At 41.9% G+C, this 27,237-nt stretch overlaps 1 protein-coding gene across 2 annotated transcripts; it reads left to right on the top strand.

Annotated features, from left to right (window-relative positions):
• Positions 1–629: 629 nt before the first annotated feature.
• kdm1a (lysine (K)-specific demethylase 1a) lies at positions 630–27,237 on the top strand. 2 transcript variants are annotated; one of them, XM_056296517.1, is made up of 21 exons: positions 630–689; positions 2,337–2,616; positions 4,212–4,377; positions 4,469–4,602; positions 6,716–6,794; positions 6,893–6,985; positions 7,258–7,364; positions 7,468–7,549; positions 11,065–11,159; positions 12,864–12,881; positions 14,070–14,212; positions 14,327–14,417; positions 14,840–14,974; positions 17,420–17,493; positions 17,786–17,897; positions 18,252–18,384; positions 18,530–18,717; positions 20,025–20,139; positions 23,255–23,382; positions 25,358–25,504; positions 25,931–27,237. In XM_056296517.1, exons 2-21 carry the CDS (start codon positions 2,383–2,385, stop codon positions 26,129–26,131), a joined length of 2,475 nt encoding a protein of 824 aa, XP_056152492.1. In that variant the 5' UTR covers positions 630–689; positions 2,337–2,382; the 3' UTR covers positions 26,132–27,237. The 2 variants fall into 2 exon arrangements, with proteins under 2 accessions (XP_056152492.1, XP_056152491.1); XM_056296516.1 differs by having other exon boundaries at positions 2,337–2,630.

The following is a 27,237-nucleotide window of genomic DNA, read 5'->3' as shown; positions in this document are numbered from 1 at the left end:
GTAGTTTTGTTGCTGATTTGGGATAAATTCTGTAATTGCCCCGTCGACGCCATATTAAAAAAAAGAAGAAAGAAAAACAGAAACGTGAAAGGGATAGTTGAGCCGCAGTCAGTTCTTAAATACAAAGCCGAACCAACCCCCCCCCCCCCAAATGTGGTTATCTTTCTGAAAGAATGTGGAAGCTTTGTCTTTATGCATGCTCAATAATCCAAGTAAGGAAATCACAGAAAGTTGAATTAGTGCGTCTGGACCAAACGTTTAGTGGGAGAAACGCTTCATCACTCATCCAAGTGATTCTTCAGTCTCATCTGACTGCAGGTATCCCCCAACCTTATAACAGCACAGTTGCGTAACGACTGAAAACGAATGGTTTCATATGCAAATTGGCGTGAGCATTAACTAGAGTTACAATGGCCATGTATACTATCCACAAAGGACTGGGGAATAGCTGCAATCACAGCATTGTAAAATGACATATGGAAAGTTAACTGACATAATAAATTAGAGAACACAGCGGCATTAATACGACATGAGTGAATGAGCAATTAATCCCCGCCCTCCAGTTTAGATCGACAGTGCTTAAAACCAATTGTAACCCTCAATGCAGCTTCGTCAGTGACGTGAGACGTCTTTCATAGAGCTCCGTAGTTTGTGAGCTGCCTTTGTGTTGGCGTTTTCGGGAACGAGAGGTAATATAGCCGTCTTGGTGTTTTTACTGGTATTTCTAACTTCCAAATAAATTGTCGCACCCGTAGAAAAGACTCGGTTGAATTATTCCGGTTGCTGTAACTTACAGAACCCATTTTCAAGCGGAGTTAACGTCATCTTCTTCAAGTCACACCTGCCACTGTGCCACCGTCGCTATTAGCCGAAATGTATTGTTAGCGCTGTTCGGTACGGTTAGCTGATGCTAGCTAGCTGCCAAGACGACGGGACGTTTTGATAGATTTTTATTTCTGCGTGTAGTAAGCATCGCTTAGACATTCACGCCGATATAAATATACTTGGGCCAAAACTTTTATAACCTATTATGTAATTTTGCAACCATTAATTGAGCAGTGTTGTCATTCTAGCTAGCAAAGCTAATATTGGCTTACTGGCCAAATTAACCTGCTGTTGTCGCTGCGACCGGTTGGTGTTGGCGAGCTAACGTTGGCTAACTAGCCAGCTGGTTATTTCCCTTGTTCAGGACATCAAGTCCAATTTGCCGCTACGATTATGATCAAAATTAAGTATTTCTGGTAAAACCGCTTAAAAAGTGGTTCTCATCGGCGTAACTTAGTGGCTAAAAATGCAAAACGATACAAGCTCGCTACGCTAACAAGAATGGTCCTCAATGTGTCAGCTCACCAAGGGGTTGTTTTGAAGGCAGAGCCCTAAAATATACGAGGTTTACGCCATGTCTTTGTATAACTCAAGTCAATTTTATTTTTATAGCCCAATATCACCAACTAAACTTTTGCCTCAGTGGGCTTTACAGCATTAGACCCTCAGTGATCATAAACGCATGTCCGAGTTATATGTTCTGCGATTTCGTTGTAATGTGAAAGGCCAAACTATTTTCGTCTGGTAGGTCTTAACTATTATATTTCTGATTCTGTCTTTATCTCTTAGCGTTTGAATGGATATTACCAGGTGCACGGAGAAATGGGTAAAACAAGACAAATTAACGTACCATAGAGCCCTCATTTCATAAAACCATGACATTCATACATAGTTTCCTATTACATCCAGTGTTGGAGCAGTGTTGTTTTTGGGTTACGCATCCCTCATACCCCAGTTCTTTTTGGTGGTTATCTAGCCTATTGCAGTAGGTGCGTTCACTGGTAACAACAATGAAGGAATCTATTGTGACTAAGCATTTATAATGCAGTTAATTTTTATAAAGGATCTATTATTGAGTCTATTTTGATGACTAAAGCTAAGACCATAAGGTTGATTGTAGATAAGTTATGAGAGGATTCCTATGAGAATAGATTGGCAGGGATGTAAATGTAAACTCTAGATTTTTATTATTTTCAAATATACATTTAAAAAAAAATCTTTCCAAATCTTAATTCAACATGCAAACAAAAGTACGTAATTAACTGTGTGTGAACTCTACACATGGATCCTTTTTTTGGGGGGAGGGGGGTTCCTGCACAACTCACGCTTCATCATTTTCATCTTTCTAAGGAATGTTAATTTTTGATTTTTTTGATCATCAGTTATCTTTGTTCCAGTCTTGACTGTACAGCCGTCAAGTTGTAACCGTTTCACTTCAAAAATGTGTAACAGTCAATTTATTGTTTTTAAATTGATGGCATTTGCCTCATGTCTTTTCTGCTTTCCCCCAGGAGAGGCCTCCAACGTCCTCCATGATGTTGTCCAATAAGAAGTCAGATGCGGGCTCCTCTTCCTCCTCTTCCTCATCCTCAACGGGGGCAGCAGGTGGGGATCGAGCCCCAGTCTCTGATGCCCTGTCTGGGCCTTCTGCCTCAGCCCCTGGTCCTGCAGATGTCAAAAAGAAGGAGAGAGCATCCCCAAGTGGGGAAGCGGGAGGACCCCCCATACCCCATCAGGCAGGCCCTGGGGGGATTGACCAAGATTCTGCTGAAGTCCGCAGGACAAGTCGCCGTAAGCGAGCAAAAGTAAACATCTTATGTCTTCTTTGCCTCTATGCATATAGAGGGAAATAAGTTGCAATAAATCCATGTAATTTTTTTATATAAGAATATAATTATTATTGTGGGGTACAGATTAGAAGATTTACCATTAACGTGTGTGTGTGTGTGTGTGTGTGTGTGTGTGTGTGTGTGCGCGCGCGCGCGCGCATGTCTCTGTCCATGGCTAATCTCGCAAACTACTGGACCTATCAACCTAACATTTTTTGTGCACACTTATACATGATGAAGAACCTCTCGTGGTTGGAGTGATTCAAAGCCTTGGAAAAACGTTTGTTCTTGCTTTCGCTGCTACCTCTCTTCATTCACTTGTTTGCTCAACCAACACTGCTTTCTGTTGCTGCCTGATCTCAGTCAACCTTGCGTATGCGTGACTCACATCTACGGTTGAGTCACATCGGGCAGCGAAAGTGTCAAAACCAAAACAATATGTTTTCAGGTATGTCTTGAAAATAAACGAGAAGTCGATTGTATTTTGCTGGCCAACAAATCATTTACTGCTGATCTCAGCACAGGAGAACTGGAGGAACACTGGATGAGCCAAAAATAATTCACCTTATTCATCTCGTTGCCACATTAATTGCCATAGTCTCCAATGTTAAAACTCTGCTATGAAAATACAATTTCAAGAGTAGGCTTATTCATTCACTTCTGGAAATTCTTACAATAAAGCATTTCCCATGGCTGAGCTATGTTGTCTTACCATTATTTTATGAATGAAAGTCAATCAGCAGAACAGCCATTCGCCTTGATTCATTTTATATTATGAAAACCATGGCGAACCATATTTGATCTTTTCTTACCGTTTTATTGCTTTAGAATGAAAAGTCAATCACCAGAGCAGCTACTCATCATCTTTCATTTTATATCTTGAAAACTGCGACTGTTAACCACATTTGAAGTCTTTTAATAAGGACTTTGAAATCATGATAGCCTGATCTCTGTTATTTCGCGTCATACTTGGTCGCTTTCAAGTGTCCACCTAGGAAGCTGTGTGTCCACAGACTGACAGGCAAAATGTTTTTTTTATTAGGGAGCTGTTTTTAGCTTGAGCGCTGCACATTTAAAACGTTTTTTTCCATATTTCGCGTTCATTTGAGTTGGGCGCTGTGCAAAAGTCTTATAACAGCAGGAAAAACACTGATGTTTCTGTCCATATGTGCATGTATTTACCTTCTCCTGACAGGTAAAAAAAAAAGGGGGGTGGTTGGTCACCAAGTTCAGACACCAGAGTAGGGGAGGATATGTATGCCTGGCAGAGAGCTGCACTCTAGTTGGAGTAAGGGATCCATTTGTGCGGGATGATGACTAAATCATATCAACACAGCAGTAGGACCTATATATTAACAATTTTCTATGACTCTTTGGGCTTTTTATGACTTGTGTATACATATATGTCGGTGTCCATCTTGACAACCCATCTTTTTAGAGCACTTGTTTCCAACTGAAGTACCCCAACTTAATTGTCGGCTCTAGAATTGTTCCTCTTCCGTCCCACTTAGTCAGAACGTGGTTATAATGGAGCTTTTATTGTGCCTCTTGCTGCAGGTGGAGTACCGCGAGATGGATGAGAGCCTGGCCAATCTGTCTGAGGACGAATATTACTCTGAGGAGGAGAGGAACGCAAAGGCGGAGAAAGAGAGGAAGCAGGTCATCCCTCCCCCTCCCCCACAGCCGGAGGAAGAAAATGACAGCGAACCTGAGGAACCATCTGGTGAGTTCAAATCTCAATGTGTTGTGCAACAAATTGAGTGTCAAAGAGCCTTGGTTTAATGAATAGTTATGCTGTATATGTATTCTTGCAGGTGTAGAGGGAGCTGCCTTCCAGAGCCGTCTCCCTCATGACCGCATGACATCACAGGAGGCTGCTTGCTTCCCTGACATCATCAGTGGCCCCCAGCAGACACAGAAAGTTTTCCTCTATATCCGCAATCGTACGGTGAGGACATGTGCGCTAATTCATTCACAATCATACAAATCAGAAATTCTTTTATTGTCATGTGCGTTACATGCATTAGGAATTTAGCTTGGCATTGTTGGTACAGAGAATAAAATAAGAATAAAATAAGTATGTGAAAATATATATACAAAAGCACACATATTTGTGTGTGTGTGTATGTATGTATTTATTTATATTTAATATACATAAAACGGATCCAGAAAAAAAAAATACAAAAAGTCTTGTGGGGGTGTTTATTAGTCCGACTGCAACCGGTAAGAAACTGTTCTTGTTGCGTGAGGTTTTGGTCCTGATGGACCTCTGCCTCTTGCCAGAGGACAGAGTCTCTCAAAAAGGTGGCGTCCAGGGTGGGAGGGGTTGGCAACAATCTTCCCTGCCCGCCTCAAGGTCCTGGAGCCATGCAGGTCCTGGAGAGATGGGAGGCGGCAGCTGATCACCTTCTCCACCAAGAGAAGGATGCGCTGCAGCCTGCCCTGGTCTCTGGTGGTGGCAGCAGCATACCAGACGTTGATGGAGGAGGTTAGAATAGACTCGATGATGGAAGTGTAGAAATTCACATTTATTAGCTGTGTTTACATTGACACTAATAATCGGAATAATAGTCCAATCAGTATAAGAATGCCTCATGTAACCACCTCAGTCGGAAGAGACTGGCCTGATTGGAAGGATTTTTAAATCGGGTTGAGAGGGGTCGCGTAAACCTTCTTGATAATCCATTCAATAGGAAGATATTAGCGCAGTAGCCATGTAAACACTTAATCCGATTGTTTCTTTCTGGTTGGAATGAAATATATTCTTTCTGCGCATGTTAATAGTTACTCCCATGTGGGGGAGTAACATTAGGTGACGTGAACGAGTTTGTTCCTTTACTATATAAGTGACCGACGACGTGCCACCACTTAACTGACCGACCGGCTCATTTCTGGCCAAATATCGCTTTTTATTGATTTCATTGATAGTTTTGTGGGTTAAACTTTCATTTTTCTTATCACATGTTGACATGAAAACGTGTCAGTGGAAGCTTGTTTTGCGCCCTGTCAGACTGCACAGCCTGGCTTTAACAAGTGTAACATCCAATAAAGCACTGATGTTTAACCAGCTTGCACATTCTGTTGTTGCTGTTTGTGAATATACGAGCTTGCTGCCTTGTTTCAGTCATCCTAATTGAATTGTCCCCCTTCATTTTTCAAAATGCACACGTTCAGATGGTTATGGAGTTGCTGTCTCTGTATGTGTAATAAGCTTTGTCCTACTTTTTTTATGAACTGTCATTGTGTAATGCCCTCTCTTAAGTTGTGTAACATTATTCAGCCGACCGTTTGCCACTCACGATTTCTGCTTAATTAGAAAGAATGGCAGAAACACAAATATTGTTCCCAGGACATGATGTGGGTCCATCTTGAAAATTGTATAAACAGGCAGAACCTCTTCTTCTTTATTTACACCAGATTAGATGCTTCACAGTGGGTGGAACCACTTTGCACATGTCAAAAAAAAATTATATTCTGATTAAATGCTTTGAGGTATGTAAACGTACATCTTAATCGGATCACTTTATTTTGTGTCCATATAAATAGTTAAGTTGGAATGTCTAATCAGTATGATTTCAATCGGGTTGTAGAAATATTGTCCATGTAACCACAGCTAATGTCTATGGCGGGTTGAATTTCTTCAGCTGCTGTAGGAAGTAGTACATCCTCTGCTGTTGTTTATTGATGAGGGAGCTGATGTTTAGCTCCCACTTGAGCTCCTGAGCGATGGTGGTGCCCAGGAAACGGAATGGCTCCACAGTGGTAACTGGAGAGTCACACGGGCAGGGCTTGGCACAGGTTCTCCTGAAGTCCACCACCATCTCCACTGTCCCAGGGGGTTTAGATCCAGGTTGTCCTGGCTGCACCAGGAAACTAGGTGGTCAACCTCCCATTTGTAAACAGACTTGTCACCCTCAGATATGAGTCCAGTGACACAAGTATACACACACCGGTGGTTGTTGTCATGAACAGGGAACTGAGAATCAACTGTATGCAACATATGTTACAAATGATGTATTTAATAATTTGATTTCCTGCTTACACATTTTAATCTTGTCTAGCTCCAACTATGGCTGGACAATCCTAAGATCCAGTTGACTTTTGAGGCCACAGCACAGCAGCTTGAAGCTCCATACAACAGTGAGTTCTTGCAGAAAATATGTCCTGTACCTCTAGAAGATGAATGCAGCCATGTAGGCATTTCTTTTGAGTTGTAATACACAAGGTTCTCTTTTCAGGTGATGCCGTGTTGGTCCATAGAATACACAGCTACCTCGAAAGGCATGGTCTCATCAACTTTGGCATCTACAAGAGGGTTAAGCCTTTACCAAGTGTGTTTATTTCATTTGCCTTGTTGTGAAATTAACACTAATCATCCTCCATATAAAATTAAATCTCTATTTTGCCAATTAACACATGGAAATCCCATTCTGATAAAAAAAAAATGTTGGCAGGTTAAATGTTGCGAGATGCTGGTTATTTATGCAGTCATTTACCCTTTGCCCTATGCTTTCAGAGTAGACTGTAAACTCCCCATGTGGGTATGGATGGTTCATTGGTGTAATGATAAGCTATCACCAACCCCTGAATTCTCTTCATATAGCCAAGAAGACAGGAAAGGTGATTATCATTGGTGGGGGTGTGTCTGGCCTTGCTGCAGCCAGGCAACTGCAGAGTTTTGGAATGGACGTGACTGTTCTGGAGGCCAGGGTAAGTCACTGATAGGAAATGTAAAAAAAAAGTTTCATTTCATGCATTCTGCAACAAAGTGACCCGAGTCTTAAAGTTTTTTTTTTTTTTTTTTTTAATGCAGGACCGTGTTGGAGGTAGAGTGGCCACATTTAGGAAAGGAAACTATGTGGCTGATCTAGGTGCCATGGTTGTGACAGGACTGGGTAAGAGACACAGGGGCTACAGTGGCTCGGGAGGTATAGTAGGTCGTCTGGTAACTTAACTAGAGGGTTGCCAGTTTGATCCTTGGCCCCTTGCAAAAATGTCGGTGTCCTTGAGCAAGACACCTAACCCCTAACTGCTCCCGGTGAGCTGGTTACCCTGCATGGGTGACACCGCTGTGTGTGTGTGTGTGTGTGTGTGTGTGTGTGTGTGTGTGTGTGTGTGTGTGTGTGTGTGTGTGTGTGTGTGTGTGTCGGCGCCAGAACAAATCTGACGGCCGGGCCTACGGTTTTCACGGGGGGGCATGAGCATTAGGGCTATCAAATTTACATTCTATATTTGAATATTCTTCGATTGTGAAATTTTTTTATTAATTATTTGCTAAATTAACCTTTGAATGTGCGCTTAGAATCCTTACTTGTGCTCTGCTCTTTTCCCCCGTTGTTTTCCATTCGCGCACAGACGCTACAAGCAGATCGCGCGAGCTTACTCGCAGCAAACAGCCCTGTGTGTCACACGCAATTACCACCTGAATGGACAAAATCACACACTGATATTCCGCTCCGGTGTCCTGCTAACCCCGCTCCTCCACAATCATGAAATTTAAGCATTTTATTTCATTGATTATTATTATTATTGATTATGTATTTAAATGTGCTATGTGCATTAATTAATTTTAATTTTTACATGATGTTTAAGTACTAATTTTCACATCATCACTGGGTAATTGGCGGGGGGCACAACTTTCATTTGGGGGGGCGAGGCCCGGCCAATGCCCCCCCGTAGCGCCGACGTGTGTGTGTGTGTGTGTGTGTGTGTGTGTGTGTGTGTGGATGAATGTGAGGCATTCATTGATAGTAAAGCACTTTGAGTGGTTGTTGCAGCTAGAAAAGCACTATAATCCATTTACAATCCATGTGTATCCCATCCACATGTGATACACTTGGATCTATGTAGCCTCATTCTGATGTGGTCATAGATTTTTGCAATTACTGATATCTATCCAGACAGGGTAATGTTGTTTTGTTAACTTAGTTGCATGTATAGTATTAGATATGTATAGTATATAGAATTTGTAGTATAGATATGAAATCACTGCAGGGTTCTGATTAGGGATCGACCAATTATCAGACTGGCCGATTATCGGCTTAGATATTGGGCATTTTTCATATTATCGTTATCGACATATTTTTATCAGCCAAGCCGATATTTCTTTTTAAATCATATATTGAAAATGTTTATTATTTCCTTACATACATAAAAAAGGTTTTGAAACCATCACATGAAGAGGAGAGATGTGAAAAGGAGAAAGGGTAAACTTGTAGAAAAACGGCAAGCAAGAATGGTCAGGGTGTGTGTGTGTGTTCAAAAGGATAACTATAGCATTATCCGGAGTAAAATCTATTAGACACTCCAATAAATGCAGCAATCAAATTTCGCTGCACAGGAGCAAGGTTATGAAAATAAACTTCAAAATGAAGCTACAACCTTTATATAGCTGGAACTCACCTGAAAATTTTTCAAGGTGTTTCTAAATTTTGCAAAAGTCTTTAAACCTTCTTAGCATTGGCACCATCATTCCTTCAAAATACATTATTGACAGTTGCTTTTAAAAACTGTCATAAACTTTCATAAAGGGAGAGAGCAAAGTCCACTCTTTGGTAAACTGGTAGGGCTGTCAATGAATGTTCCAAATTCGTATATAACTGAATTGTGAGGGGGGAAAAAAACAGAACATGGGAGGGTTTTTTCTGTGTCCCATTCTTCAACTTCAGTGTCGACTACTCCTGCTGAATTTCCAAACTGGGAGTACACAGACTCCCATCTACTGCAGGTAATACACTGACTGTTGATAAGTACCTCATGCAACCCCACTTCAAAAAACCCGAACTATCACTTTAAAGATAAGAGAAAGGGAACATAATGACACTAATGTACATTTTTCCATTCAGTTCACTCAAAGCCGGCTGGGAGCACTTTAACCAATTTATGTGGAATTATTTTCACATCATAATTATTCAGTGTTTATGTCCTGCTGTCCATGCTGTTTAATTCATTCCATTTTCATGTTTTGGAAGTTATTTTCTGTCCTGGCCCCACAGTGGTGGAATGAACTCCCCACTGATGTCAGGACAGCGGAGTGGCTGCCCATCTTTTGGTGCAGGTTGAAACTCACCTCTTCAAGAATTACTACGTTACTTGTTCTTAGCACTTATTGTATTCACACAACAACAAAAAAAATCTCTTTCTTGCGTTTTTACTTTAGCACTGGTTTTGCTCTTAGATGCTTGTTTAAATGCACTTATGACCTCTGATGACTAGTAGTTCTCCTGATTTCCTATGTTAAATGCACTTATTGTAAGTCGCTTTGGATAAAAGCATTGGCTAATTGACTGTAATGTAATGTATTTATTTTTAATTAAAAAAGAATTCCACTCAGATTGTTATGTAGTGCCTTGAACATCATGCATTTTATTTTTTCAAATATTTTCCATTTTACACAAAATTCAATCAAACATATGTTCATTTAAAGGCAGCCTTGTGTTGGGGTTTGTGTTGCTGTAAATTTTGGCACAACATTTTTTACATTTACTGCAACTGAATATTGGCCCCAAATATCGGTTATCGACCGCCATAACTTACCAATAATCGACATCAGTATCGGCCCTGAAAAAAACCATATCGGTCGACCCCTAGTTCTGATCCAAAGATACAGCTGACAACACTTCAGGCCTCTAGCATATATAAATCAAACTCCTGTAGTTACCCCATTCTTCTGAGCCGTCCCGGTCACTACTGTACCCCCTCTGCCAGTCTGGGGAGGGTTGCAGACTACCACATGTCTCCTCCGATACATGTGGAGTCGCCAGCCGCTTCTTTTCACCTGACAGTGAGGAGTTTCGCCAGGGGGATGTAGCGCATGGGAGGATCATGTTATTCCCCCTCTCCCACGAACAGGCACTCCGACTGACCAGAGGAGGCGTTAGTGCAGTGACCAGGACACATACCCACATCTGGTTTCCCACCTGCAGACATGGCCAGTTGTGTCTTTAGGGACAGCTGACCAAGCCGGAGGTAACACGGGGATTTGAACCGGCAATCCCCATGTTGGTAGGTAACGGAATAGACCGCTACGCCACCTGGACACCCATTGTAGCTCTTTTTGTAGCAGCAGGCATGGGCGCAAGTCCATGAATACTGGGATTGCATCCACCACTTAACCTGTGCCCCTGTTGATGGGGTTAGTGGTTGTGTCAGAAAGGACATCCGACTTAAAATTTTGCCAAATCAGTATGTGGATTGACAAGACCATACCGGATCGGTCAAGGCTCCATACTGGATCAGTCAAGGCCCGGGTTAACAACGGCCTCTGTTGGTGCTGTGCCCTCACAGGGTACCGATGGAAACTGTAACATCCGCTGTGGTGACCCCTGAGAAACAGAACAAGACGAAAGAAGAAGATGATGATTAGCATGTATAGTATTCTATGTAATTTTTCCTGTATGTGTGTGTTCAGGAGGGAACCCCATGGCAGTGATCAGTAAGCAGGTGAACATGGAACTGGCCAAAATCAAACAGAAGTGTCCGCTGTATGAGGCCAATGGCCAGGCTGTGAGTATAACTGGCTAACTTAATCAGTAAATGGGCATCTTGGCCATTATCCTACAGTTGTCAGGCTCCTCAAGGCATTCTGGCACTGGTCAAATTGAAGTTGTGAGATGCCTTATTTGGTGCATGTATAGGCTGTATAACATTGGAGAGGCCATTTAGATTATCACTGGTCTGAAATGTTCAGCCTTTCTAGTTGGAGTCAGAAGAAATATCTTGAGAACTTGATGTATGGCCAGTGGCTAATGAGAGTGAAAATATGCATGTGATAGTCTACCAAATTAAGTGTAAACTTTTGTGAGTGAAAACTATCTACTACTACTACTACTTTTGGCTGCTCCCATTAGGGGTCGCCACAGTGGATCATCCATTTCCATTTCTTCCTGTCTTCTGCATCTTCCTCTGTCACACCAGCCACCTCGATGTCTTCCCTCACCACATCCATAAACCGCCTCTTTTCCTTTTCCCTGGCAGCACCATATTCGGCTTTTTCCCCCCAATATACTCAGCATCTCTCCTCCACACATGTCCAAGCCATCTCAATCTCACCTCGCTTTGTTTCCAAACCATCCAACTTGAGCTGTCCCTCTAATATAATCATTCCTAATCCTGTCCTTCTTTGTCACTCCCAGTGAAAATCTTGGCATCTTCAATTCTGCCACCTCCAGCTCCACTTCCTGTATTTTCGTCAGTGCCACTGTCTCCAAACCATATAAAATAGCTGGTCTCACAACCATCTTGTAAACCTTCCCTTTAACTCTTGCTGGTACCCTTCTGTCGCAAATCACTCCTGACACTCTTCTCCATCCACTCCACCCTGCCTGCACTCTGTTCTTCACCTCTCTTCTGCACTCCCCATTACTTTGGACAGTTGACCACAAGTATTTAAACTCATATGCCTTCGTCACCTCTACTCCTTGTATCCTCACCATTCCGCTGTCCTCCCTCTCATCCACGCATAGATGTTCCATCTTGCTCCTACTGACTTTCATTGCTCTTCTCTCTAGGCTCTCCTCAGCCTTCACCCTACTCTCGAATGAAAACTATCTGATGGACAGTTATGCTTGTTGTACTACCCTACTCGACTCTGCTCTGGGTCAAGTTCCCCAGCAATTACTAACCACAAGGATAACCAGCCATTAGAACCTTTACTAGAATGTCGTTTACAGCCTGTAACAGACAATGGTTAGATGTGTTGAGGCTCACTGTTAGCATAGCACTACATTGTGTGTAGGTTTAAAGTTCTCGTTTAGGCCTGTTTTTCTCCTTAGGCAGGGCCTAAGGATAGCTATAAAAACAAAATTAAGGATGGGTTCAGTTAACTGCTTGAGCCTAGCGTGTTATCAACAACAGCTCCAGTCCCTCTCAGAACAGAGCAGGAAGCGGACGTAGACTAATATCATTAGATTTGAAATAAACAATGTTTTTCTCCCTCATTTCTTGTCTGTCTGTCAAATGACAGCAGTGGTATGTAGGATGTTTAGGTTGACATTCGGGGCATTTCCATTAAGGTAGAAGCTGACAGGCATCCACCTTGTGTGTAACCACTTGTCTTAACCCGCAGGAAAATGAAATATACATGTTTTGCTTTTCTGTAAACCTGTTTGAGGTTAAAGTTGTGTTTATTTAATATGTTCTCGCTCTCTTCCCCCTTCCCTCTTGTTTTCTCAACCTCTCCCATCTTCTTCTTTGGTTGCACTACTAAAGGGTGAACGGTGCACAAGCGTATGTATTGGTTTATTTACATAATACATTCCTTAACTAATTTAAAATTATTTTGAAAAGAAAAAGCATCTCAACATCTATTTTAGTGTTGCATAACCCATCTTTCATGTTGGAGATCAAGAGAAATAAACTGTTGCCCTGCAAGCTTGCATCATATCTCTCTTCCAGGATAGTTAAAAAAACAACCTCAATTGCCTTGTCTATCATAAGTAAATCCCACACTAAAACAAAATTCACGTGTTATATGTGAAGTCAACAGAGCAGCTCTGTTTAAATTTGTTAAGTCTGCAGAAATTAAAAATGCAAAGCTCAAGAATCATTGCTTTTCGCACTAAAAGCAATTTTCTGGAGCTGACTGAGAGATGGCTTTTGTCAGAGCACCCCAGGTGGGATATTCACGGCATCATGGGAATGTTATGTGGTCAGGGATGGAAAATTATAACCATCATCATACAGTCAAGCCTGTTTGGATGTAAAATCCCCAGATAAAAGGTTGGGACTCTACAAAATCAGTTCCTTATTTACTGTCTCTGGTACTACTCCAGAAATGGTCTTTACCACAGACTAATTTTGGTTCTGTATTTTCTAGCTCTCAGGGGCAACAGTTTGTAGCTGACAAGTTTGTTTTGCACTGATCAAGACTGGAACATCATATGTAAATTTTGCCTTGGGGTGGAATTAATTTCTTCTTGATTGATAGTATCAATAATAATTGCAAAACTGCTATCTCAGCATCCCGCCTGCATTTAGTGCATCTTTTTTTTCTTTTCTTTTTTGGAAAGCATACTAATATCTCACTGCATGTCCTTGGACTACATGGATAAACATTCAAACATCCTCAGTGGAAAACCGTGATGATGACGGGATCATTTGTTCTTTTTTAGCCTATAATGGTGACTGTTTCTTAATAGTATGCTCCAATAGACAACACTATACATACGGATTCTGATGGCAGAATTTGGAGTATGGTGTATGAATAGAATTAGTTCCATCAAGACAAAGAACATATATATGAAACATAATTTACTATATCTGCCAGTGAATAGTAGCTATTGGTTTTATTGAACTAGCTATATTACTTAGCAGATTTGCTAAGTCATGCCATCCATTAGAACATTTAAAGTGTCTTTTTAGTGTTATAATGTGACTGGTAGTGCATTTTGCTTGTTTGATTGCGTGTGTGTCCAGGTGCCCAAGGAGAAAGATGAGATGGTGGAGCAGGAGTTCAACAGACTGCTCGAGGCCACCTCCTACCTCAGCCACCAGCTGGACTTCAACTTCCTCAACAACAAACCTGTCTCTCTGGGACAAGCCCTGGAGGTGGTCATACAGTAAGTGGTATTGTACAACCCATCTCCCACAGAACAAGTGTGGTCTCTTTATGAACTACAATCCTGTTGCTGAAACGCAACACACAAATCTTAATCGTTTGTGTATGAATGCAGGCTGCAGGAGAAACATGTCAAGGATGAGCAGATAGAGCACTGGAAAAAGATTGTGAAGACCCAGGAGGAGCTCAAGGAGTTGCTCAACAAGGTGAGTCCTGGCCCTAAAGGTTACAGAAGTAGGCCTGAAACTGGAGAGTCATGGGTTTAAATCCAGCCTGCTTTGGTAAATCTTTAGAAATAGTTTTCTTTTCCGCACCAACCACTGCAGATTTGCCCTTGAGCAAGCATCTTAACCTCAACCGCTCCAGTGGAGCTGCTCTGTGGTCACAGGTGTAAATGTGCGGTGGTGTATTTCATGCTCAGTCAGTCTCCTCTGGTTCAGCATAGTTGGTGATGAATAGAAATGATAGCAGCCTGTGTGATCATGAGACAGTCTTCCCCTCTGTTCTTCTTCTGCCCATTTTGCAAATGCATTTATTTTTTCATCCATTTACCTAAACCTGCCTTCATCTCAATCTGTGTTCCTGCCTATATCTCTCCCATTCGACTTTTCTTTTCTCCTCCTTTCAGATGGTGACCACTAAGGAGCGGGTAAAAGAGCTCCATCAGCAGTACAAAGAAGCCAGCGAGGTCAAACCACCCAGAGACATCACAGCAGAGTTCTTGGTTAAGAGCAAGCACCGTGACCTCACTGCCCTCTGCAAAGTGAGCTCAAACGCTGCTGCAAGTTGCATTGTGGTACCCTACCACTGATGTCGCTCTTTCTATCTTGAGGCCCTGCAGGGAAAGGGGGCTGCAAGTGAACCAGTGGGTCAGATAAAAGTAAAAAAAAAAAAAGAGGGGGGGTGACGATGCTAAGTGAGTCAGAAAGCAGGAAGGGAATAGTTTTAAAAGTGTTCATAAAATAACATTTAATTTGATGGGTGCACAATGGCATGTAGGAAAATAAGGGAATTCCCATATCCCCTTTATTCACATATTCTTAAATCCCCTACAAATGTCTTCAAGCTGCAAGCAGTTATCTACACATAGTGGTGTGATAGTTCTCTTGTTTGGTGGTTGTTTGTTTTCCAAAACAAACCTTCATTCCTGCATGTTTATGTGATGCCTGCATTATTTTTTTCTGGCCTATTGGAGCTGGCCTCGAGCAGAAATTTAAAATGCTCTAGTTGAAGCAGTAAAATTTTAACTGCTAATTACTCCAGTTGTGTTCTTGGTGTTATGGTCATTGTATAATTTGTGGACTTTGATCACTCTTGTTTTTGAGTCACATATTTTAGGCATTTCAGGTTGGACATTTCCCACATGTATGTTGGAGTATATTAGTCCAGCATGTTTAAATGGACATGCGGGTGGCTGGTGTGACAGAGGAATATGCAGAGGACAGGAAGAGATAGAAACTGATGATTCGCTGTGGTACAGTAAAGTACAGTGTCATTCGATGTTTTTTTGGTTTTTTTTTTTTAAGAAGCCACAGTAACAGGTAAAATGATTTGTCATGGATGGAGTACACACAAAACACGCTGTATGTGTTTATTTGCATATAGAGCGGGAAAGTGAGATCCGATCACAAGTGGTCACTCGAGATGCATGTGGGGACATATTCTAATGCTAGGTGTGAACTGTCGTGTTTAGAGCTGTCCGCTTGTAATCAGATCACCCAAGAAGTATTTTTAATGCCAGGTGTAAACAGGGCCATTGGCTTTATTCTGAAAAATACAATTTCTCCATATAAGACTGAACAACTAGCATGTCAAATGAATTTATTATGAACCAGCAGGTCAGGGAGTGCGTTTCAGAATTTGAATGCCGTGCTGTTGTAATTCTAAGTCATCCAGGCAGGCAGCATTCAAGTGGTTAAATACTGTAGCTGGATGTGTTATTAGAGCCTCTGCTGCTGCTTTATTTCCGGGCTGCTTTATTTCCGGAGCAGATAATTCGTGTCTGTTAGTGGGATGTGTATTTTAGAAAGTGGCTTTAGCTGGTTTAAACACAGCTGGTGTCTGAAATGGTGTTGTCCTTTACCCATCCGCTGTCTGAGGAAACCACTTTAAGGTTTTGAATCACCGTCTGACTATCTTTTTGTCTGGAGTCTCACACACACTCCCAGCAAGATAGAAGGAAGTCCATTCTTTCTCACAGTGTGTGCGCGTGTTTTTGAATGCCGTGTAAATCTACATTGGGGACCGTTACAGGAGGAAGTTGGTCAGTGGTTAGATATTTCTGGTGTAATATTTTCTCATGTCTGCATACTAGCTCAGGTCATTCCCACATTCACTTCTTACCCTAACGAGGGTTTACTCTCCTCACCCTTATGGTTAAGTCTTCATGTTTTTGTTTTTTTTCCATTTAAACTTAAAGGCTGCATTGTATTTATCTCGATTCTGAACCACTTATAAACTTGTTTCAGGAAAGTCCCATACATCTAAAGATGTTGTTTTTGTTTTTCTTCCTCCTCCTACCACCACTAACACCACTACCACTACTACTATCATTGTTGAAAACATTGTTTTTGTTCATAATAGATAACCATAGCTTTTCCCAGGAGCCTGTCTTAGTGGATGGTGTTACTACGTGCAACTGTCTCCGGGTTAGGTGATGCTATTATAGCTGGATCCGTAGGCTGATATGGTTGTTGGTTCTGTTGGGGTGAGCCTGTGAACAGGCTGAGGCAGCCTTTTCAGACAAAGCTGTTTGTCCTTTCTACCTGACCTAGAACCCTTTGGGTGTATGTATGTGTTGTACATAAATACACACACATACACTGACATGCCTGTTTCTCTCCTAACATCATGTCCAAGATTGAAGCCAATTTTCCCCATTTTTTTAAGCCTCTTAAGTTTTACTTACTTTTCTTTCAGTTTGAAATCCCTGTAGAATTGCATAAGGGCTTGTGAACAATTGTTAATCGTTATTGTAGATTCAGTATTTAGTAATCAGAATATTGGCTGTTTAGTTTTGATTATAGAATCTACTGTTCAGAATAGACGCAGTCTTAAGAGGTCAAAAGCTCAGCAGAATAATTCTAATCCTTATAATTGTATCTTTCATGATATACTGTTTAATATCCAAGTGCAGTAGTGTCGATGGATGCATCAAATCAAGACATGCATACTCTGAACTCGTTTTGGTCATTCTGCCCTTTTGTAGGAGTATGATGAACTCGTTGAGATGCAGGTTAAGCTTGAGGAGAAACTTCAGGAGCTCGAGGCTAATCCACCCAGGTGAGAGATCCATCCATCCACATACCCACCTATTGTCATCCTCCCCTCTCTGCTGCTCTGAATCCTGCTCCGTCCACTGATCTTTGTCAGTACTTCTTGATTGAGGTATTGACTCCCTGTTTGGTCTTACCCCTGATGTTTGTCTGAATGGTGCGTGTCATAGCAATTTGTAATGTGTTTTATCCTTTAAGGGACACCACTTTTTGAATGATGGAATGGATGAGTTTTATTATCAGTCATGTTGTATGAATAGCTGTAAATATCACTCACACCTAGTCTATTACCTCCACAGTGATGTCTACCTGTCATCTAGGGACAGACAGATCCTTGACTGGCACTTTGCCAACTTGGAGTTTGCCAATGCTACGCCACTCTCCACCCTGTCTCTCAAGCACTGGGATCAGGTAGGTGTATCACCTTTGCAGCCTCATGCCTCACTGTAGTCCTGACAGTGAGTTTGCATGGGAAATTCTTCCTCAGATACTGGCTGTCACATTTTCGAACTCTAAAAATAGAGTAGAATAGAATACACTTTATTTGTCATTGTACATGAATACAACAAAATTGAATCTCTGCATTTAACCTATCCTAACTGTGTAGCTAGCAGCAGTGGGCAGCCGCCGTGCAGCACCTGGCGACCAACTCCAGTTATTTCTTCCTATTGCCTTGGTCAGGGGCACAGACAGGAGTATCAACCCTAACATATCTTTGATGCAGGGAAAGGTTCGTATAGTGATGAGTGAACACTTTCTGTACAGGATGATGACTTTGAGTTCACTGGCAGCCATCTGACAGTAAGGAATGGCTACTCATGTGTACCTGTGGCTCTGGCTGAGGGCTTGGACATCAAGCTAAACACAGCAGTACGACAGGTCCGGTACACAGCCTCTGGTAAGTACATGGGAGTGTTTTTGTGTGTGTATGCTTATAGACATAAATTCTACTGTTACCACTCATTTCTGGAAAAGTGATGTATTTTTGATGTGATGTATGTACATATCATTGTAATGTGTTAACACTCGGTCCACCACTACAGGTTGCGAGGTGATAGCTGTAAACACTCGCTCCACTACCCAGACCTTCATCTATAAGTGTGATGCAGTGTTGTGCACCTTGCCCCTTGGTGTGATGAAGCAGCAGCCTCCGGCCGTGCAGTTTGTCCCCCCTCTGCCTGAGTGGAAAACGGCTGCTATCCAGAGGATGGGATTTGGAAACCTCAACAAGGTTTGCACATACAGCAAACTCATACACCCACCTTCGCTGCTATATAGCCAAGCAGTGGAAATATAAAGTACTGTGTAGCAAAACTCGGTATATGTTCAGTTCTGTTTGTTCCAAAAGGATTTACCATGTTTCCCACACTATGTCACTGTTTTTTTTTACTCATCTGGCCGGTCCTGCAACTTGTATTCCAAGGCGACTAATACAGTGTAATTTTGTCGGATGAATACACTGCATTTCAACTAAGGCCACAGATAGCACTGTTTAATCTTGTGACTCAACTGAAAATACTGTACCACCATATAAATGCAACTTATAGACCGAAGCGACCTGTAGTCCAGGAAATGCATTATCAAACTCTGCTCCTTCCATTCATTTAGACCAAGGTGAGCATTCCTATTGAGAGTCCACTTCAGCCGTGGTTGCTGTTTTTAATTTTATTGCTGTGTCCCCAGGCTAGCGGCATGACCTTTAGCAGCTAGCAGCCTTCTGCCATAGATAGAGGAAGGATACAGTAAAGATATATTTGTAATTTCAGATCTCTCTGTCTTTCTCTTGTTTTTATAAATGTGTGTGTGTGTGTGTGTGTGTGTATTTTATATAATGTGTGTATATATATATATATATACACACACACACATACACACACACCGTGCAGTAAATCATAACAGGTGTTTTGTACCCAGCTCAGAGAACAAGGACCCCCCCCCCTTCCTATAAATAGCCTGTAGCTTATTTCTTCTCCCTGGTTTACATCTGGGCTCTTACACTGAGGCAGAGAGAGGTCTTTGGAGGGTGAGAAGGAGAGTATAGGAAGAAGTCAGAGCATATGAATGCAAGATCTTTTCTACCAGTTTCTACCTAATCTTTTCTCAGTTCTCACTTTGTCATTCCCTTTCCAAATCCCCCTCTCCCTCTATCTTTGTGGTTCTGTCTGTTCCTGAGCACCACTCACTGCAGAGGAGTTTCTGTGAATATTGCTGCAGCACAGAGGAGAATGCGGCATTATTATGCAATGGGAGCTGCTTGTACTACTATTTGGCCGGCAGAGGGAGCTCATTCTCATTGGCACGTCATTGCCGTTTTGAGTGCCAGTAAAACTTTTGGAACAAATTTAACTTTAAACTAGATTTTGACAATATTCATCAAGTCATTTTGACTTTTTCCTTTTTTTGAAATGGTTACTGTCAATATTGCACTAACATTTCTGTTGTCTCACTGTTGTGGGTGTGCAACAGAGTACAAAGTTGTTTTGTTGAGTTTGTGTTGAATGTTTGAGTTTGGTTCTACATGTTTTTCTCTGCCTGTAGGTGGTGCTCTGTTTTGATCGTGTGTTCTGGGACCCCAGTGTCAACCTGTTTGGTCATGTCGGTTCCACCACCGCTAGCCGAGGGGAGCTGTTCCTCTTCTGGAACCTCTACAAAGGTGAACAAATAGTAAAGTTGTTTTTAAAGGTGCTTGGTTTAACATATAGTCTTTTATGAAGCATATTATGACTAGTAAATATCAGCAGAGGTTGCTGAATTGTACTGATAGAAACAAAGAACATAATCCCCCCCCCCCATTTATACATTCAGAAACACAGGAACTGGGCCATTGGAGATGGTTTTTGTTTTTGTCCGATGTAGAGATGCATGAGCCACTTTTTTTTTCAGTTCCAATTCCTGAATTTGGATATCTATTGATACCAGAGCTCTTTTTTCCTTGAATAATGTTCTCATCATCATTATTATCATTATTGTTGTTGTTGGTATTATTTGTAAGGTTACATGAGGCTGTAGTAAACCAAGCAGCACTTCTTATGAAAAGAGCAAAAAAAAATACAAAAAAATATATTAAATTTATTCCAAAGTAATTTACTTGAAGTGCAGTTTAAGGAGGATTCACATACAAACAGGTGTAGGTGTGCAAATTGCTATGGCAACTCCTTTAATGTGTTAATTGGCTTAGAGTCAAACTCAGTTTTTTTCCCCTCTAAATTACCCAAAATTATTCAGAAAAAAACTTTTTTTTACAAAAAGACCTATCCTGTAGTCATTTCACATTATATTTTATGTTGGTGGGAGACTGTATTGTAATCGAGTCACTTAACCTCGAGTCTGAGTCAAGTCTCGAGTCCGAGTCCCCAAAGAAGAGTCCGAGTCAAGTCCCCATTACCTGAGTCTGAGTCATCAAGGTTGAGTCTGAGTCAAGTTCTAAGATGGGCTCCAGTGCTCCATTCTGGCACCATAAAAAAGCTGACATACAAATAAAAAAGGTCTACATTAAACAAAAATGACACAGCTGTCACTATTTTAAAGGGAGCTTATTTACTTTGTGACGCAATGGCCAAACAAATGCACTCACAAGTATATGCACACACACCTGTGTGTGCATATACTTGCACACACAACACAACTTGCATACACAACTTGCACACACAACTGTTGTAGTCGAGTCACTAAACCTTGAGGTCGAGTCCCCAGTGTTCGAGTCATCAGTGCTCAAGTCCAAGTCAAGTCACAAGTCCTGAAAATCAGGGCTCAAGTTGGACTCTAGTCCGAGTCCTGGACTCGAGTACTACAACACTAGTGGGAGATATAAAACAACATTGACTAAGTGGTGATCTGTAAAACCAACTGGAAATATGTTGCTCTAGACTAACCTGATGTTAAGGTGTCTGGTGATACACACTCTGTCTAGCTTGGCAGCACTGACCCTGTTCTCTGAAACCTTTACCTATGTGTACTGTATTTCCTAGAGTACAAGTCACTCTCAGCAAAAAACGTGTTGTTACAAGGAAAAAACACAAGTCGCTTCAGTGTATAAGTTGAATTTATATGGTGGTACAGCATTTTAAGTTGAGTCACAAGATTAAACGGTGGTGTCCAGTGGCCGTAGTTGAAATGCAGTGTCTTCATCCGACAAAATTACATTGTATACATTGCTTTGGAATATAAGTCGCAGGACCAGCCAGACGAGGAAAAAAACAGCAATTTATAGTTTGAGAAATATGGTATTGTCTTTTTTATTCTCCAAGCATCAATTAAATCAAACTGTGACAATAATCTGGATAAAGTGATGGAAGATTTTAAATGTGGTACTTCACTTGATCTGTCCAGTGTGAATATGAAATCTGTAGTGCAGTTCCAACCCCCACCCATGTCTGTGTTTCCTGAAGAAAAAATTATATCTCAATGTTTCTGAGAGCAAAAACCAAAGTACCGCTCTCATCTGCCCATGTCTCCCTTCATTAATGTTTAAAGACAAACAAATGGGATAGTAAGAAAATAACAGCCTGTGATTCATTACAATTATTTTAGTTTTTCTTTTAGTGCCCTTCTTTTTCTTATGAACAGGTGCTTTTTTTCTTAAGGTGGTGATGTGCTTTCTTAAACGATGATGCGTTTTGTCATCTAATAAATCAAACCCTACAGGTTTTTGCAGTGCTATGACAGTTTTGAGAAATGTAGTTGTGTCTATGAAATAATCAGTTACTTTGACAGACTTGCCAAAAGTTTCACCGGAAAAAACACCGAAAAAACATTGATTTCCTCCAAAGTGTACAGTTCACTGATTGGTTGCTGGGAATCTGTTACCGTGTCATCTGAGTCAGGATCGTATTCTATTTCGTCATCATCCTCCTCCTGGCTCTCAGTGACAGGTGCACCGCTGCCTCCTTCCTGTCACTCTGCGCCTCCTGCCCGGGCTCAGCTAACAAGAAGGTTATGCACACAGCATTGCCGCTAACTCTACGCACACTGAGTCGCTCTGGTACAGTTACGATGTCATCTACAGCCATTATATTGTTCTCCAAATTGCTATGGTGTTTGAGACTCCAGGTTTACATTTTGTTGGGTTTCACTTGTTTCCCTGTAGCCATCAGGCCCCCCCCCCACCTCCTCGCTACTTCCCCCGCTTCAGTCACCTGGTCGGCATCTTCTGCATTCTCCTCTTCCTGCTCCCTATGTGGGCAGGCGAAGCGTTTGTGTTCCATTTCCCCGCAGTCCAAACACTTTATACTACCTGAATTTACATATACCATTTTGGCTATGGGCTTAAAATTGCGTTATTACACATTTCCATCCAACCATCCTTCCATTATCTAAGTCGCTTATCCCAATTGGGGTCGCAGGATGCTGGAGCCTATCCCAGCAGTCATTGGGCAGCAGGTGGGGAGACACCCTAGACAGGCCGCCAGTCCATCACAGGGCAGACATTCACACCTAGGGACAATTTAGTTAATGTATTACACATTTGTAATTCATTAAAAACGTCAGAAAAAGGAGTCTGGATTGGTCCTGTAATGGTAATGTCAGTCCAATATCCCCATGAGTGAATTACGTCAGTATCGGCACCTGATAACGATATTGGATCAGATCGGTCCCAACTCTAGTCCGATGCCCCGACCCCAAAAGACTTGAAATCCCAGCAAACCATGCCTACTGAGGGTATCTGAAAAGGAGCCCTCTCATTTTAGGAGTCACATAAGATGAGTTCCTTTGTGAATAACTGTGATTATCAATGCTTTTTAACCTTTGTCCTATTTGTCCCATGTCAGCTCCCATCCTTCTTGCTCTGATGGCTGGCGAGGCCGCGGGCATTATGGAAAACATCAGTGATGATGTCATCGTAGGACGCTGCCTGGCCATTCTCAAAGGGATCTTTGGAAGCAGTGCTGTGCCTCAGGTGTGTGCGCATTTGTGCATCGCCAGTGTAAAGCAAAGCCTCAAGGATGTTGTTCATGAGACAGTTTAATAGTGGAGACATTGCATTCTAGCATTTTAGAACAGGACAATGAGTGTGGCTAAGATGGTGGTCCTGGCAACGTGAGACCATGCAAAATCACGCTGTAAACAAAACTGGTCAATTGAAGCACCTTTGTCTGCATACCCCCAAGAAAATCCACCAATCACATTTTCAGATTCAAGCAGCCACTATACTGTTATGTACAAAAGATCACATGCAAATTTCAGTGATTCCTGAGGAGGTGAACAGCACAACTGTGTACAAGCAAGCATTGGTAAAGTGGAAAAAGTTTTTTCTATGAAAACGACATCCTTTGGAATGAACTTTAGTACTCATGTTGTGTACAATTTGCCAGTGTTCTTACATATGAAATACAAATGGTTATATATATATATATATATATATATATATATATATATATATATATATATATATATATATATATATATATATATATACTCACCGGCCACTTTATTAGGCACACCTGTCCAACTGCTCGTTAACGCAAATTTCTAATCAGCCAATCGCATGGCAGCAACTCAATGCATTTAGGCATGTAGACATGGTCAAGATGATCTGCTGCAGTTCAAACCGAGCATCAGAATGGGGAAGAAAGGTGATTTAAGTGACTTTGAACGTGGCATGGTTGTTGGTGCCAGACGGACTGGTCTGAGTATTTCAGAAACTGCTGATCTACTGGGATTTTCACGCACAACCATCTCTAGGGTTTACAGAGAATGGTCCGAAAAAGAGAAAATATCCAGTGAGCGGCAGTTCTGTGGGCGAAAATGCCTTGTTGATGCCAGAGGTCAGAGGAGAATGGCCAGACTGGTTCGAGCTGATAGAAAGGCAACAGTAACTCAAATAACCACTCATTACAACTGAGGTATGCAGAAGACCATCTCTGAACGCACAAGACGTCGAACCTTGAGGCAGATGGGCTACAGCAGCAGAAGACCACACTGGGTGCCACTCCTGTCAGCTAAGAACAGGAAACTGAGGCTACAATTCGCACAGGCTCACCAAAATTGGACAATAGAAGATTGGAAAAACGTTGCCTGGTCTGATGAGTCGATTTCTGCTGCGACATTCGGATGGTAGGGTCAGAATTTGGCGTCAACAACATGAAAGCATGGATCCATCCTGCCTTGTATCAACGGTTCAGACTGGTGGTGGTGGTGTAATGGTGTGGGGGATATTTTCTTGGCAGTTCTGAAGGCAAAAGGGGGTCCAACCCGGTACTAGCAAGGTGTACCTAATAAAGGGGCCAGTGAGTGTATATATGTCTCAGAACTAGAGATATGGATGACTCTCCATCACAAAAGACGGGAGGTCTAGTCTTGTTAGTCTCTGCTTGCTGCCCAGCAGCATTTCCAAGATGGCGCCCTAGTGAACCGGCTTCCCTTGGAGAAACTTTTTTTCTCTATACGTAACAAGTTCTTCATTTGTTTGTTGGTGCAACAACTTGCACTTTAGAACACATGCCAAAAAAATGATAATATTGAAAGAGTCGTTATGCTGATATTTGTGTTGATAATCCTCCGGAAATATTGATTGTCTTATGTGTGGTTCCTAGGTCACCATCAGTACATTTGCTGTCTACAGAAAAGTCATGGATTATATTTCTGAGAGCCATCATTAGTTAAATTCTTTCCTGGAATGCCAAATTGGTTCCTGAATTGACCAAAACCAGCACAGCTTCACACAACAACCTTATGTGAAAGGCTCTCAAATATTGAGTCATATCCAAACCAACTGTCATTATAAATCATTCCAGTATGGTTTTATATGGGGGGAAAATCATATGTATGGTAGCCAGCTTTGGAACTGTTTACCATCCAGCTGTTTACTGGTCCTTCTGATATCAGCACGGAAACTCATATCAACTCTTGTTTGTTGTTTGTTGTCATGGCAGCCCAAAGAAACTGTGGTAACTCGTTGGCGGGCCGACCCCTGGGCACGAGGCTCCTACTCTTACGTGGCGGCAGGTTCGTCGGGTAATGACTATGACCTTATGGCACAGCCTATCACCCCTGGCCCCGCCATACCTGGAGCCTCACAGGTGAGCCCACCAACATGTGTGGATAGATACACTCTGTTAATGGGAGTGTAGTGAATCTCAGTTTGAGTGTGTCTGTATGGCTCTTAGTGTTGCTCCCAGTTTTGGAGTGTGTATGTGTGTGTGAGAAAGGGAGAGAAGGCATCCTAAGCAGCCCACAATATTCAACCAGACCAAGGCAATCCAGATGTTTTTGGGCTGTTTTGAAGTTGGCATGCTGATTGATGAGAATAAGTCATGTTTATGTGTTGACTGATGCATCCTGTCATTTTAACTCCGTATCTTTTTTTCCCCCTCCATCCCTCGCACTTTTCTCTCTGTCTCCTCTCATTGCCAGCTAGAAGGCATTTCATAGATCTTTATTGTGTTAGAACAGCATTCTGCTAGGAGATTAACAGTTGGCTCGTTCTCTCTCTCCCTCTGCCTCAGCCTGTCCCACGACTGTTCTTTGCTGGGGAACACACCATCAGAAACTACCCAGCCACAGTTCATGGTGCCCTGCTCAGCGGTCTCCGTGAGGCAGGACGCATTGCCGATCAGTTCCTGGGTGCCATGTACACACTCCCCAGACAAGCCACTCCCACTGCAGCCAACAACCCTCAGCAGGCCCAGCCTACCCCCAGCGTCTAAAACGGACTCCTTCAATTTGTCTCCACTCCTCGGAGAACATCATATCTGTCTGTTATGATGAATAAACATTTAACCATACACTGTTAACATGTATGCCTATGGAAAATCTTGAAATCCCCAGGACCTCTTGGCATTCCATTGCATTTACTCTAAACTGAGCCTTTGCTAGGGTCTGCTTGGTTTTTCTGGTCTTTGTTGGTGAAATGGAAATTTGGGAGTATTTCATTTGACTTTATCGTTTGGGATGCTGGTGACCTTCAGCCTTTCTTAGATTATTTTTTTGGTGTTTTCCACCTTTATTTGACAGTGATAGTCAAGACAGAGACGGGAAAGTCAGGGGGGAGAAGAGGGGATGACATGCAGCAAAAGGCCCGGGCCGGATTCGAACCCAGGCCGCTGCAGTAAGGACTCAGCCTTACGTGGTATGTGCTGTACCAGGTGAGCCACCGGGGCGCCCCGACCTTCAGCATTTCTGATAGGATGTGAGAATATACCATCAGTCAATTAGTTCCATTTGAGGAGCATTTCGAAATGGCATCAACACAGACAGAGACAACCCTCACTACAGTTTTTGACCATGACATACTAGTGATATAATTCATCTGATGCATTAGCCAAATGGGATTTGCCAGTCTTAAAAGAGGATGTGGTACGCTTTCAGATTTTGTGCTTTTGGACCCATGTGGAGTATGGCTGTAACGCAAGATCTATTTGTGTGCCCTCATCTGAACGTTTAACTACTAGAAAGTGGTGGATATACACACACACGTACATATGTCACACGCCACAGACTCGGAGCCTACAAGGGAGATGATACAACTCGGTACCACTTCTCTCACTCTGCTGGAACCCTTATTTTCTATTGAAAAGATGTCTTAAGGCTGAATAATATTGCTATGTACTGTAGTTGTATGTGTCCTAAATATATTTCGGTTGCTTAGTTGTAGTGAAAATGAAGAATCGTGTTAAATACTAAAAAAAAAAAAAAAAATATGTTGACAAATTGTGAATGTTTTTTTGTTACTCCGGCAGCTTGTTTGAAGTGTATAATTTTTTTTGCAGCTGTTACATAAGTTTATATTTTGTTTTGTTAATAAAAGAATTAC

This window comes from Lampris incognitus, chromosome 16 (genome assembly GCF_029633865.1).
Source record: "Lampris incognitus isolate fLamInc1 chromosome 16, fLamInc1.hap2, whole genome shotgun sequence".
NCBI lineage: Eukaryota > Metazoa > Chordata > Actinopteri > Lampriformes > Lampridae > Lampris > Lampris incognitus.
The sequence above is the reverse complement of the archived record's forward strand: the minus strand, read 5'-3'. Positions and strand labels throughout refer to the sequence as shown.